This window comes from Erigeron canadensis, chromosome 2, assembly GCF_010389155.1.
Source record: "Erigeron canadensis isolate Cc75 chromosome 2, C_canadensis_v1, whole genome shotgun sequence".
Taxonomy (NCBI): Eukaryota; Viridiplantae; Streptophyta; class Magnoliopsida; order Asterales; family Asteraceae; genus Erigeron; species Erigeron canadensis.
The window spans coordinates 35554415-35568368 of NC_057762.1; the positions used below are offsets into that span (position 1 = coordinate 35554415).

A 13954-nucleotide genomic window follows, 5' to 3' on the forward strand; every position below is an offset into this window, starting at 1 on the left:
CTCATTCCTTTACCACTCCACACAAAAAAGTGTTAGCGGTGGTGTTACCATTTGGTGTTTCATTTTTACCACACTCATCTTTCACCCAATGCCAACACTCTAACTAATAGTAATAGTAATAATAATAATAAATTTACTTCCAATCCAATTTTCAAACACCACAAATTTCTACCTTAACTAACAATGGAAAACAACTACCACCGGAGACAATGGTTGTCTCCTGCGCCAATAGTGTGGTTGTCTTCGACGAAGATGATTGGTAGTGTGGTCATATATGTCTTTGAATTACAACAGTGGTCTCAATTTCTTCTCAGGTGATTATGTTGCCAACAATCATATGTAAAAAAAATGGGTATTTATCTTAGCATGTTTAATGTTTTTAAGAAACTAGTGCCTTTAGATCCAAAAGATAGAACAAACGTCTTCAAATCTATAAACCTCTTAGTCAGAGTTTTTCTACAAAAACAAACGAGCCCTGACCTTTTTAGTATGTTATATCCTTGGACCTTTATATATACTTTCTTTGTCCCATTACATGTTTCATGTTTAAAATTTTCAAAATATTTGATTCTTAACTTTGACGTTATATATATTGTGTTATATAATACTTAACGAAAACTATATCGGTGAAAACACATTTAAATCTCAATCAATTCATATAATTGTTATCAAATATTATATACACAATAAAAATATTTACAGTCAAATTTTTTTAAAAAAAGCTTGAAAACCAATAATATGACATTTTTAGTGAAACAAAGAGAATATAAAAGTATGTATATAAAAGATATATGAATAGTATGATAAATATTGTCAAAGGGATGAAAATGTAAAAAAGATCATCTTATAATTTTTTTTTAAGTATATAACTATTTTGTAATTATTGAATAGAAAAATAACACAATGGTGAATGCAAATATTTAAATAATTAATGCAATATTTAAAAAAATATGTAACATTCAATGTTGTTACGGTTTTTGAGTCTTCGATATATTTTTTTTTATATTGTACAAGATATTACTTTATCTTACTTAAGATAAAAAGTCTGTTTTTACTATCTACCAAACATATAAAAAGAGCTCTAACCTTCCCAGGTATGAAAATCCAACTTTTAACTTATGTCTCTAAAGATAAAGAATCCATCCATTTAATACTTAAGTTTGGAGTAAATGGTCATTTTGGTTTGGTTATTTTTGCACCCTATGTCACTTAACGTTAATTTTTGTATGTGTGGTCCTTTAAGTAAATATTGATTGCAAGAATGATCTCTTTATATTGAAATTTTCTTTTTAACATTTCAGATCTTTTTATTACGTGAACCAAACTATCCCTTATTTCATTGTATCAAATAAAGCGATTAAAACCTTAAATAAATAGAAAAAATATCAGGGGATATATAACTTATGAAAAAAGAAAAAGGAAAATAAAGGAAAGAAATGAAAGCAAAGCCCTATCCATCTTCTCATTTATCTCTCCCTATGTAACAACCCCTCCCTCGGTTATCAGATTTGGGCCAATTTACACGCAAATCACAACCACATCTCGTGTCCCCGTACTTGTGGTAGCAAATCTGTCTCTATATTTTTACTCATCTGAATTTTATTTATTTTTTCCTTAAGAATTATTATTTTAGTTAGATTATATATATATATATATATATATCTGTGTGTCTGTATATCTCGATCTGGTACGTTCACGCAATTATGTTAGTTTCATTTTTAGGTAATTGCTTAATTATTATTGAAGAATTGATAGTCGATTAGAAATCATAAGATGTGACTGGATCCTTGTTTGTCTCATTTTTCCATAGCGATATTAGTTGATTTTATTATTTTTATTTTATTTTTTTCTAATAATAATAGTGTGATAATTCTGATATTAGTTTTTATGCTGATGTATAAATGTATCCATTTCATCAACATTTCGCACGGAAGATATTCGATGCTGCTAATTTTCAAAATGAATAGTAATGTTAATGTTGCCTAGGTTAGAAACTAACATTTTATCGGGTCGTCGCATGGTAGTTACTAGTTAGTTTATTTGGAACTTATCTTTCGGTTTTGTTACCCAGATTTGTTTCTATTCATAAAGTTATGTATAGTTTGCGTGTTAGCAAAATATTGTAGATATTGATTCAGAAGCAATAATCGTGAACTGTTATACGATTTAGCATAGTATAATAACTACGGAGCAATATATATGGATGCATGATGAATAAAAATGATATTATGTTTTTGTGTTGCAATTATGGTTAATGTCAAATTAAATAAGTTCCTTGTGTAAATTATTTATATTTTCATGCTTGTAGTTTACATTATTGATGATGTTGTATTATTGTGTATCTTTTTGTTTCTTCAAGTTATTTTAGTGTTAATGGCTTTGACAGATTGCAGATCACATTATCCAACTCTGTAGCTAGCGGATTTCTTCAACAATCAAATCAAGACCATAAGGTAATCACATTTCTCTTCTAAAAGTGATTTATTATATGTGGCCGATTATAATTTTATTTGTTTTTAGAGAATAATTCATTGTAATAAGTTGGTTAAATTTTGTACTTCTGGATCCAACTATTGGTTTTTCTTTAAGTCGATTTTACTCTCTTCGGGAGAATTGTAGAAGGCATAGTGAGTGATGCATGCTAGGAGCCATGTCGAACATTATAATATAAAAACCATGTTGACATGGTGAGGGTAGGTATGACTCCAAACTCCAGATATGCATCTGAGATCAAGTGGTGTAAATCATGTGTTTAGAGTTAGCTAACAACTATTTGTAAACCAATAAAAACCAAGTGCTTGAAATGACTATGGGTCTGAAAGTGGTCCATCAAGTTACCTTTAAAAGAAAGTGTCAGTCTTCTGTTTCTGTTACCTTGTCATGCATTAATCACCTAAACTAATGAGTAATTCAGTTCAACTCTCGATTCAATTCTTTGTCACTTAACTCATTTTTCCAATATGTATGACGTATCATACTGTTTTGTGGATGAACTTGGAAGTGATTAATGAATTATCTTATGGAAAGCATTAATGCAGTCAACAAGTTGAGTGCTTGAATAGTGTACAATGTACATTAACTAGAACTCAAGTAAGTGATATCATGATTGAACGCGGCAATTATTAAAAAATAGTTTATCGTAAGGGAAGCATTAACATACGAAACAAACTGGAATGGTTTACACAAACAATCATTTAAAGATCCGTGGGCGGTCTAAAATGATTATGGTTATGAAAATTTGTAAAAAGGGATAAAAGCTCCTACACCTAAGGGGTTGTGTAGTTGTAAAAAGTTGCAGCCTTGGAGCGGAGGTCTTCTCTAGAAAATTTTTTTCACACGGGAAACCTGAAACAGAAAACATGTTCCATAAAAAATAATGTTGAAAATGGAAAATCAACTTTCTAATTTCTAGCTCCACTTTTGAAAACTTTTATTTATAGTCTTTTTCTCTTTCTACTGTTTTCATGGGTAGAAACCTTCACTTGCTTTATCAACTAGGTCATGAAAACTAATGAACATGTGGTCAGATTTTCTAGAAAATAAAAAATGAAGGTAAGAAAGTTTTTCTACACATGAATGTACCCTAAGGTTTTGTAATCTCTCAAAGCAACCTTGACGATTAGTGGCTGATTTATAGAGCTCTTGATGTATATTGCATGCCATGTATGTTTTTTTTCCCGAGAATTGGGCATCTACAGGGAACACTAAAAACTAATTTCTTTCCATCTTTGCATTGATGTTTTTTCAGACTCTTAAGCCCCAGGGCTGTCCTGTTTTTTTTTTTTTGTGTTTCCTTTTATTTATCTTCCAATAACATATAGCTATTTCCCTAAAATCTTTCTTGCAATTATTTGGCATAAGCTTATGTTTGGAGTCTTGTCAACATTGTTTTCTTTATCAGTAAGGCACAAGAATACACTGGTTTGCTGTTCATAATTCCTTTCACGATTCATACGTTTTTAATCTTGGAGATAACATAACATAAGGCTAGTCGTGGGGCATTAGCCTATTTTAACCTATTTTCACTTTTCCACTGTTTTGTCTTTAGAGTCTTCACAGGGCAAATCTGTTTTTTACATTTCCCATCGAACTGAATACACCCTTGTTACGCTTGATATACAAATATCGATTTTGCAATATAATGAGCATGTTATAGAAACTAGCATTCTGAGCAAGTGATCAATTCGATTATTATCTTGATGTTGTGTCTTACATTGATCAAAGTAAGTACCGGGCGTTCTTATTTTTTAGAAAGGCCAAAAAAAAAGGAGAAGCTTATATGGGATTTAAACCCGAGACCAATTGCTATTCAAAGAACCAACATGAGGGAGTGAGACCACTGGGCTAACCTCCTTCTAGTACAACAACAACAATACCTGATCCCGTCAGAGGTGGGCTATGGGTAAGCTGAAATATAGACAAGTATATCTCTACCTGAACCTTTGATTGCGGTCTTTATTTGTTCGTGTTTGTACATCCTAATTTAACATTCAAGAAGTATACAATGTCATTAGAATGTTGCATGACAGTTGATAATCGGATGGAATTTATGAAAGTTAGCTAAAGACTTGAAATTATGGTCATTTAGGCACTCTATTTTTGCTTTCATTAGGTATAAATTTCTTTTTTGAAACTATTATTATACTTAATTGAACTATAGATTCTTGCGAGGAGATATTAGTTGTGCAAAGACGCCCATGTAGTGCAAAGAGATTATACACATTCTCATCTTCTTTACTGTCCCTTCATTCTATATTACTATTTTAAGTAGAGTGAATCTTACATAAGATTTCATTATTATATGTGATACTTTCTAATAGTAACAAAAAGAAATTGCTTGCTAAGTAGTTAAGTGAGATTGAAGCATAAGAGAAACAATACTTAGTTTGGTACAACTTGGCGAATGCGAATGAAACTACGAATAGCTTGGCCAACAATATTAGGGCTGTAAACGGTTCGGTTAGATAGAAATTTCGAACCGTTTTTCGGGTTTCGGTTTGGTTAGTTAGAAATTTTGAACCGTTAAGTTCGGTTACCCGAAAATCGGTTACCCGAAAAAGTCGGTTAATTTCGGTTTTATTTTCGGTTAACCATTTATTAAAATTATGCTAATATAAAGTTTAAATTTTAATTACAATAGTCAATTTACATTGCATTAATTAATTTTTTTTTATATATAATAGTTATTTAACTAAATTAATATTTTGTTTTATAAATAACTATACATTTTATCTAATTGTGAATTACTTTTTTCTAACGTTTCATTTATACAATGCAAGTTTCTATCTAAGAGTATCATGATTTACTACTTAAAATGTCTTTTATATGATATTACTAATGTTTTTGATAAATATCTTAAACAAAGTTAACAACTTTTCTTACAAAGAGTATATATATATATATATATATATATATATAAGAAAATTACTTATAATATTCAAAATTAATTATAGATTGTGAAAGAAAGTTAGTAAAATTGTTAATATCTTAGACAACAAATACAAAAATTTAGCTAAAGAGATATGTAAATGATGTATTTATGGAATACATATATGTGTAAATATACATATATATGATTATATGTAGGTATATATCAAAATTCGGTTCGGTTAACCGCTGGTAATGAATATTGAAAACCGTAACCGAACCGTTACACTTCGGTTTTTATGTTTTCGGTTTTTTCGGGTTTCGGTTTTTTCCGGTTTCGGTTTTTTCCGGTTTCGGTTTTTTCGGTTTCGGATCACGCGGTTCGGACCGGTTTTTCGGTTTTCCGGTTCATTTCTTACACCCCTAAACAATATTATGGTTCTGTAGCAGAGCTCTATATGTTGGATTAAAGCGTGATTCTACTTGCATTTTTTTTCCGCATAACTGAATTCGTATAGCTTGGACATTTTTGGAAGTCTTAATTTGTTGGTTATTTCCGACCAAGAGAAGCTAGTGTTGTTAACATGATATTAAGGATTAGGTCACACCAAAAGAACTTTTGAGTGAGACGTACTATGGAATTAGTAGACATTGCACCATACATACTGATACAATATGACCCCTCCAAACATTTTGATTATCTGATCCATCATGAAACATTTGGGATAACTTCTCGGGGTTAATATCAGTCGTAATTTTGGCTGGGATTATTGGGTTGTTTCACACTTTCACGAATCACGAGGCCATGTGGGGTAATGGTGTTTACATATTTTTTGTCATAGGTTAACCAGTGAGATTTATATAGGAAGAGTCGAAGAAAGATCTTTGCTTCAGGTTCAAAACATAGTATGCTACTTGAATTTTCTTTATGTTCATGCACATGCTACATTTGTAACCAACCGCCATAGCCTCACACATGCATGTTATGTCCAGTCATGGAACTAAGATGAGTAGCTTTGGTTCACTGGATTATTACTATATTTATTGTTATTTAAGATTTGTGTGTGATAGACATGAAAGGCTAGAAATGATTAGGGGGAACGAAGACATCAAACAAGTTAAATATAAAAATTAGCTAAAAGAACAAACCAGTCAAATAGGTTCAATGTCACCCAAAGTCTATTGTTAATGTATACAACTTTATAACTTGTTTAATTCATAGCCTTGGATTATTAGTGTTAGTGTGATAAAAATGTTCTTGTAATTATAGTTAACACGCTAGTTGCTTATAATTTATATTAAAAAGATAGCACAAGTGTTTGTCAGTCAACCAAATCTGACCTATCTCAGTTCGACCCCATACTAATACTGACTTGTTTTTATCCCCATCTCCCAATTCACGAATCTTGTCACTTCTAAAGATTCCGATAGCAAATCATTTTATAGTGTCTGTGCCAATCTTGCTTTCATCGATTGCTGGGGAAGTTTCATGTATTTGAATTGAACAAAGTGGCTTACGATTGCAATTTGTTGCTTAACATGCTAGAAATCTTATATTCCATTTATGTATGCAATTCAATCTCATTTGTTGTCCGTCACATGTAAATTTCTTTTCTTGGATAGTACAGGGGAACCACAATAATACACACATCTCACAAGTATGGTGTACCAAGATAAGTTGTTTAAATAGTCAAAATAATGGATCCTAAGGTGCCCAATTTAATGAATGTGATACACTTGTTAACAATTCATATTTTTGTTATGTGCCTTTACACTCTATGTCAATTTAAAGTGCTCAGAATCATATGGCAACTAAGGATATTGTTCTGCTGTAGGTAATTATTTTGTAACCAAGGCATATTAAGGATTTGCAAGAATTAAGGTTATGGAGCTGAATTCCATCAAAGATGCATTTGATCGTGTTACAAAGAAGCAAAAGATATCATCCTCTAAATCCCAGGAGGCCATCGAACAGATCAACCAAGAAATCAAGCATGCATTATCAGGATTACAATCAGCAACGAATGGTACTTCTGATCACAACTTGATCCTTAGTGAACTGAAAGCAAAGTTGAAGGAGATAGCTCCACTTGGTCAGATGGAAGGCACCCAAAAGGAACTAAATCTTGCTTTGACCAAGTACACAAAGCTTCTCGAGAAACAATTCAATTCTGATATATCAAAGTCTTATAGGAACGTTGACTTTGACTTCCACTTAGTCAACCAAATTATTGCCAGCCACTTCTACCGCGAAGGCCTGTTTGATATTGGGGATTGCTTTGCAAATGAATCCCATGAAGAAACCATCATTGACAGGAAAACTCACTTTTTAGAGATGTATCAAATACTTGAATCCATGAAGTCTCGAGACTTGGGTCCCGCTTTGAATTGGGCCACCACTAACCACGAGAAGCTCCAACAGAAGGGGTCCGACATTCAAATGAAACTCCACCGTTTGCAGTTCATGGAGATTCTTCAACATGGACACAGAGACGAAGCTCTCCAATATGCCAGAAAGTATTTCTCCCTTTTTGCTAACCAACATTTGCCTGAAATCCAGAAACTAATGGGATGTCTTTTATGGGCTGGAAAGCTCGAGTCATCTCCATACCCCGAGCTTCTATCACCGACCCATTGGGCCAAGCTGGCCCACGAGTTGGCCCAACAGTTCTGCAATCTCTTGGGCGAGTCGTATCAAAGCCCATTGAGCGTGACAGTAGCAGCTGGAGCTCAAGGGTTACCAACTCTATTGAAACTGATGAATGTGATGATAGGAAAAAAGCACGAATGGCAGTCTATGAAGCAGTTACCCGTACCTGTAGATTTGGATAAAGAATTTCAGTTTCACTCGATATTTGTGTGTCCTGTTAGCCGTGATCAAGCGAGCGAAGATAACCCTCCGATGCTGATGTCATGCGGTCATGTGCTTTGCAAACAGTCAATAACTAAGTTGTCGAAAAACAACAGCACAAGGCCTTTTAAGTGTCCATATTGCCCTACAGAGGTTGAAGTGGGTCAATGCAGGCAGTTGTATTTTTAATATGGATTGTCGGTTGTACCTTTTCTTGTATTAAGGCACTGTTCCTTTTCCTTTGTTTTCATAAGTTATGTTTGTGTAATGTTATGCAGTTAGGGGATGGGATGGCTGTTGAAGTTAAGCTGTTGGTGATGTACTTTTTACATAATTGCATGTATATAGAAATTCTTTCTACTTGCTACAAGTTTGAACCATTGTCAATTACGTTTTGAGGGCTTAAGGATAAAAGGGATCAAAAGTGACCGCAAGTCATTTTGAGAACCTACGACCATTTTTTTCTGTTTAAAGATGATTTTCATATTTCATTTCCTGTACATGAAATTTGATCAAAAATGGACTATGAATTCATACACGAATGAAATCAAACAGTTTGTTTTCTTTTCTCTACCAATCATTTTTCTTAATAGTCTATCAAAGCACACATATAAATCATTTATATATGAATCATTTCTCTACCAATAATTTATAACTAGCATTAATCGGGTAATAAATAAATTTATATATGAATCACATTGTAAGAAAATATACATTAAATTAATTACACAATATGTTACATTTTCTTGGCACTCATTTTGACCATTCGAAGACATACCGATTGCTAAAATTTGTTCCATTTAATAGGAAACTACACATATAGCGACGGCATCTTTGTTAATTATATGTTGTTTTTCTTGTAATGAAGGTACATGAAGGTTAAATAGTGCACATATAATGCCTTTTATTGAACCCTTCTGATTAGCCGTTGATGTTAGTTAGGAGTAGTAATTATATTATGAGTTTAAAATTTGAAGTAACATTCGTATTGCCATTTGTGCTACCTTTTACTTAATTTTCTTTTGTATTGTAGTATATTTTTGGTTCATGTTTTTGATGTTAATTAGATGCACATCTGTAATGGTCTAGAGCTGGATATATCTTGTAAAGTAAGAAGTCTACATGTTGTAAGGTTAACATTGGTGTTTTAGTTTTAAGGTAAAGGTGCCCAGTTTAATAAATGTGACACTCGTTAACAAATATATATTTTGTTACATGCCTTTACACTCTGTAAATTCTAAGTGCTCAGAATCATATGGCAATTTAGGATATTGTTCTGCTGTAGCCTGTAGGTGATTAGTTTGTAACCAAGGAATATTAAGGATTGGCAAGAATTAGGTGTTTGATACGATGAAATGGAAATGTAGAAAAGGATTGAGAAAGACTTCTATTTTTGGTTGCACAGACAAAAAGAAATCGAGAATGGAGAAGTGGTTCTCTACAAATTGGCTCATTCTCCATACTCTACAATCTATAGTTCAATGCAAGTCAATCTTAAAAACAAGAAGTAATTGCTTTAGGTATGGATGTTTTTAATATGCTTATAACTTTAATGAAGTCAATCTTATTTCCAAGTCGTTTTTAGCCCTAAACTTTACAAAGCCAAAAACATTCTTCTGTTTATCTTTTCTCCTGGCTACAAAAGAGTCACAAATGTCACCAAAGCTTTCGAATAATCTCCATAGCCTGTTATTTGAGCACTCTGGTAAGTTTGAAACAAAGAATGTTGTTACTTCAGGGGAATCAGAAAAGTGTTTCCTTCTATGGGTTCGCTCCTTTTTTCTGTAGGATACATGTGTCCAATCATCTTCACATCCATTCTGGCCCGCATCAGAGTGGGGTTTTTCAGTGTCTTTTTGTGTTCTGGCCGGGAAGCACCAAAGAGAGAGATAAATAAGTCTTGGAAATAGTTAACTATCTAGGAGTTTAAGAAAGGAACGAAGGAGAGTTTCAAGGTTTTACATCCCTTGCATGAACCCACATGGAAAGTAGACAAGCTGTTTTACCCTTTTGACGACTTAGAAATCTATTATTTGTAGCGCAAAGGATTGCATTGCAATCCAAGTTTTTTAGTTTAGTAAATTGCTGTGACTATCATGTTCCTTCATCCCTGGGCTGTTAAAGATTCACCTTTTTATGATATATCTACAAAGGATTTCAGTTGACCCGCCGGCTTGTTATGAAAACTGAAACCGAGCAGGTTTGTAGTTTTTACTCGACTTTCTTGTTGATTTTCTGGAAATAAAATATTAAAATTCTCCCATTAGCTTACCTGAATTATTTTTGGATTAGTTGGTTCACCGTGCATCTCCACTAAGTGAAACTGGGATGCTTGTTGTTGACTCGATGGTGAGTTCGTTTCCAATTCTGTTGTGAAAATGCTGTTCAACTTGTCAAGCAGTGTTTTAGTGCCTGATGTCATCATGGGCATATTTTACGTTCCAGATGGCCCGGCACATAAACATCTAGAGCCCGCCAGCCCGGTGATGTTTCAACCCCCCAATATACCAAAAGCCTAATGTCAGAACAAGAGTAACATTAGGGGTTTTCAACCCAGTGAAATGAAGAAATAAGAAGAAAGAAGTGGCAGATGAAGGTTGAGATGAAGAAAGAACAAGGTAGGAGATGAAGAGAGAAGAACATTGAAAGCAAAGAAGATATAGTTTGTGCCAATAACTAAAGAACTAGAAGTTTTTTGGCAAAAATGAGAAAGACCAAAAGTTTATAATGGCATAGACTAATTAAAAGTTTAGAAAGCTGGGAACATGTAATTAATGCATAATAAGTCATTTCTTACACTTGTGGCAAGTTAAGAAATGGAGGGAAAGGATATGGGGGATAATACTAGTATGATGATTACAGATTTGTTCATATTATATTGGTCTCTTTTGCGCGCAGACTAAGAAAAACAATCCAGCAGCAGAAATATGGTAACATTAAGCAACACGGATGCATCAGACGGCTTCCAACTTCAACTCTTCGTTCTCTCCAGCTTCAATTCCATCACCTGGGGGAGAACATTCCATACCTCAAAAATATGTTGGCCGATTCTTTATAATATAAAGAACATTGAAACCAATTTGTAAAAGTCTCATATAATCTCAAACAAGATTAATTGGCAAAGTTTAAAACACTAATAATTGGGAAATCAAGCTTTGACTTACCAATATTAAAAAAAAAAAGCAGCATCCTTTGAAGACCATCTTTATACACCAAAAAAATTAGAAGAATATATACCTTGTGAATAAAAATTTTTATTTACCATTCTTTTTCGCCTTTTTCGTGTTTCTCTTTATGAGGTAACGAACACTCTTTCTTAATATACGAGACCTCTGTAGTTTTCTGCCAATAGAAGTTTCATCTACGTTCTCCATGTCCACGATGTGGCAGTTGCCATCAGTATTAATAAGTTCAACAAGTTCACCAAGCTGTTCCCTCCCATAATGGTATGTACCATATAACAACTCAAACGCACCAGTGCCATACTCCACACGATGACTGATTTTCTTCAGTATAAAGAAATTGACAACATCTAAAGCCACCTCATCGTCTTTGAATCGCTTTCCAAGTGGCTTAGTATAACTCCAATGCATATTTATAGGACTAGCAAGTAGCAACAAAGAAACACAACTACTTGATTAGCAAACACACATGTACATACATACATACATATATATATTAGATACCTAAGCTTGGGTAAAAAACAGTTCACATTTTAATATTTTAATCCATAAAAAACATTGGGGCCCAATCATTTATCCATTATACAATAAATGTTAAAAAAATTAGTATGTAAAGGGTTCTATACCCAAACTTAGGTATATAAGCTCCACATATTCACTATATTATATATATGTATGTATGTATATATATGAACCATTAAGCATAGATCGAATTGCATACCTTCCAACAAAAACAAGTATCCTTCTTTTCATATAATGTGAGAAATCCCATAGTTTTGAAGATGCAGCTCCCATAGCATCATAAAAATCTGCCTTTTTGCCGTAATTATAAAGGTACATATCTGGGAAGCGCATAGACCCATTGTTAAGTCCAACCATGAAGTTGAACATACACTAGAATCACACACGCATGATGTATGGTAGGTTGACAGTATCTAAAAAATATATATATAATTCTTGTGTAAATAAAAATATATATATATATATATATATGTAGCTATATATTCATATGACGGAGAATTGATCATTTCAGCTATCTTACTATGTGTTTGTGATTATCACTTGATGTTTAGAGATCAGTGTGTTGGTCACTCTTAACAGCTTTAATTGGTTGTCATATAATACATGGCCTGTCGCGTATATTTCCTTAATCTTTTATGCATGCTACCCGTAGATTAAGGTTCATGCAGTTTCTGTATCTCTTGTAAATTTAATGATTATTCATTGATATTATAAAATTTTCCCGGGTCTTATATATAGAAAAGTATACATATATCTATCTATCTATCTACAACTCTTATAAAAAAAGTAGTTAACCAAGCTTTTTAAAGCCCCTTTGCAATCTAAAACTATATTGAAAAAATGCCACATAGGATTTTATCCTATGTGTCAATTCCATATTTTTTTCAAAAATAAACTATATATTTAGAAAAAAAATAAACTTATGTATATTAATTAATTAATAAATAAATAAATATATTGTAGAAATCTAAGATCTTCTCATTAGATAAAATGATATCTTCTCTTTAACTAAAAAAACACGTCTATACCTAATGATATTTCATTATCTTTTTTATTCAACATTACATAAAGTTCTTTTCCTTTTTTTCTTATGATGATTATATGGAAGTTTTCAAAATTATATGAATATACAAAAATAAAACAAATAAATAAAACAAATTAAGTGTAAAAAATAGATTTAATTAGTTAAAAGATAACATCGAAACTCATAAATCTTAACATTATATTAACTACACCTTAAATATATGTTTCAAATTTAAACTTTTTGTTTTAATAAACAATATCCTCTTTTAAGTATAAAAACTACCTTGGTGTATACCTTCTTCTTTGCCAATAGCCGCTAAGTACAAATAAGATGGGTTTTATGGTAAACGTAAAACTAATTAATACACTTTAACAAAAACCCTTAGGCTTTCGTTTAGCAAAAAAAAAAAAATGAGTCATATAAATTCAAGTAATTGTAAATCACCCGGAGTCCGAGACCTACCCCACCCTTAAACCAAATTCTACATTCTAATTTTTTTTTTCTTTTTTGGAACGGCACATTCTACCTCTTCTGAATGAGTCAATTAGATTAAACAAAAATTAAAACCACCATGGTGTTGATAATCCATTTCTAAAAATCGCAGCAACACATTCAAATGAATATAACTGTTTTACTTTTTGGATGTTAAGAAGAACATTCAACACACAAGGCATAGTCAAATTATCCTCTTTGAATTATATATCCAGGCAATTGTAATTTTTCATGTGACTTTTAACTTTTTTGGAGAGAAATGTAGTGGAATTGTCACTCTACATTAAGGATCAAATTGTATGTCTTTGAGTTCTGTTGTAACAAGACGACTATATGATACATGTTCTAGATGTAGATCATTTAGTGGCAACAAAAGACAAATTACTAGAATTACTAGAAGAAAAACATATTACTAAATTCTTAATGATAATTTAAAGTATAGCTTAATAGTTTAAGTCCTTCTATCTCTTTAAGTTCATATTTTGTCAAGCTTTTGGTTGAATCTATTTCTATTCA

At 32.3% G+C, this 13954-nt stretch overlaps 1 protein-coding gene across 2 annotated transcripts; it reads left to right on the top strand.

The window, feature by feature from the left end:
- Positions 1-1412: 1412 nt before the first annotated feature.
- Positions 1413-8588, top strand: LOC122589031 (protein RMD5 homolog). Of its 2 annotated transcripts, none has more exons than XM_043761266.1 (3): positions 1413-1561; positions 2387-2453; positions 7203-8588. In XM_043761266.1, exon 3 carries the CDS (start codon positions 7253-7255, stop codon positions 8405-8407), a length of 1155 nt encoding a protein of 384 aa, XP_043617201.1. In that variant the 5' UTR covers positions 1413-1561; positions 2387-2453; positions 7203-7252; the 3' UTR covers positions 8408-8588. The 2 variants fall into 2 exon arrangements, with proteins under 2 accessions (XP_043617201.1, XP_043617203.1); XM_043761268.1 differs by lacking the exon at positions 1413-1561 and adding an exon at positions 1705-1722.
- Positions 8589-13954: the final 5366 nt, after the last annotated feature.

Bases quoted from the DNA above. Each gene is read 5' to 3' on its own strand.
- LOC122589031 (XM_043761266.1), top strand. From the start codon at position 7,253: ATGGAGCTGAATTCCATCAAAGATGCATTTGATCGTGTTACAAAGAAG.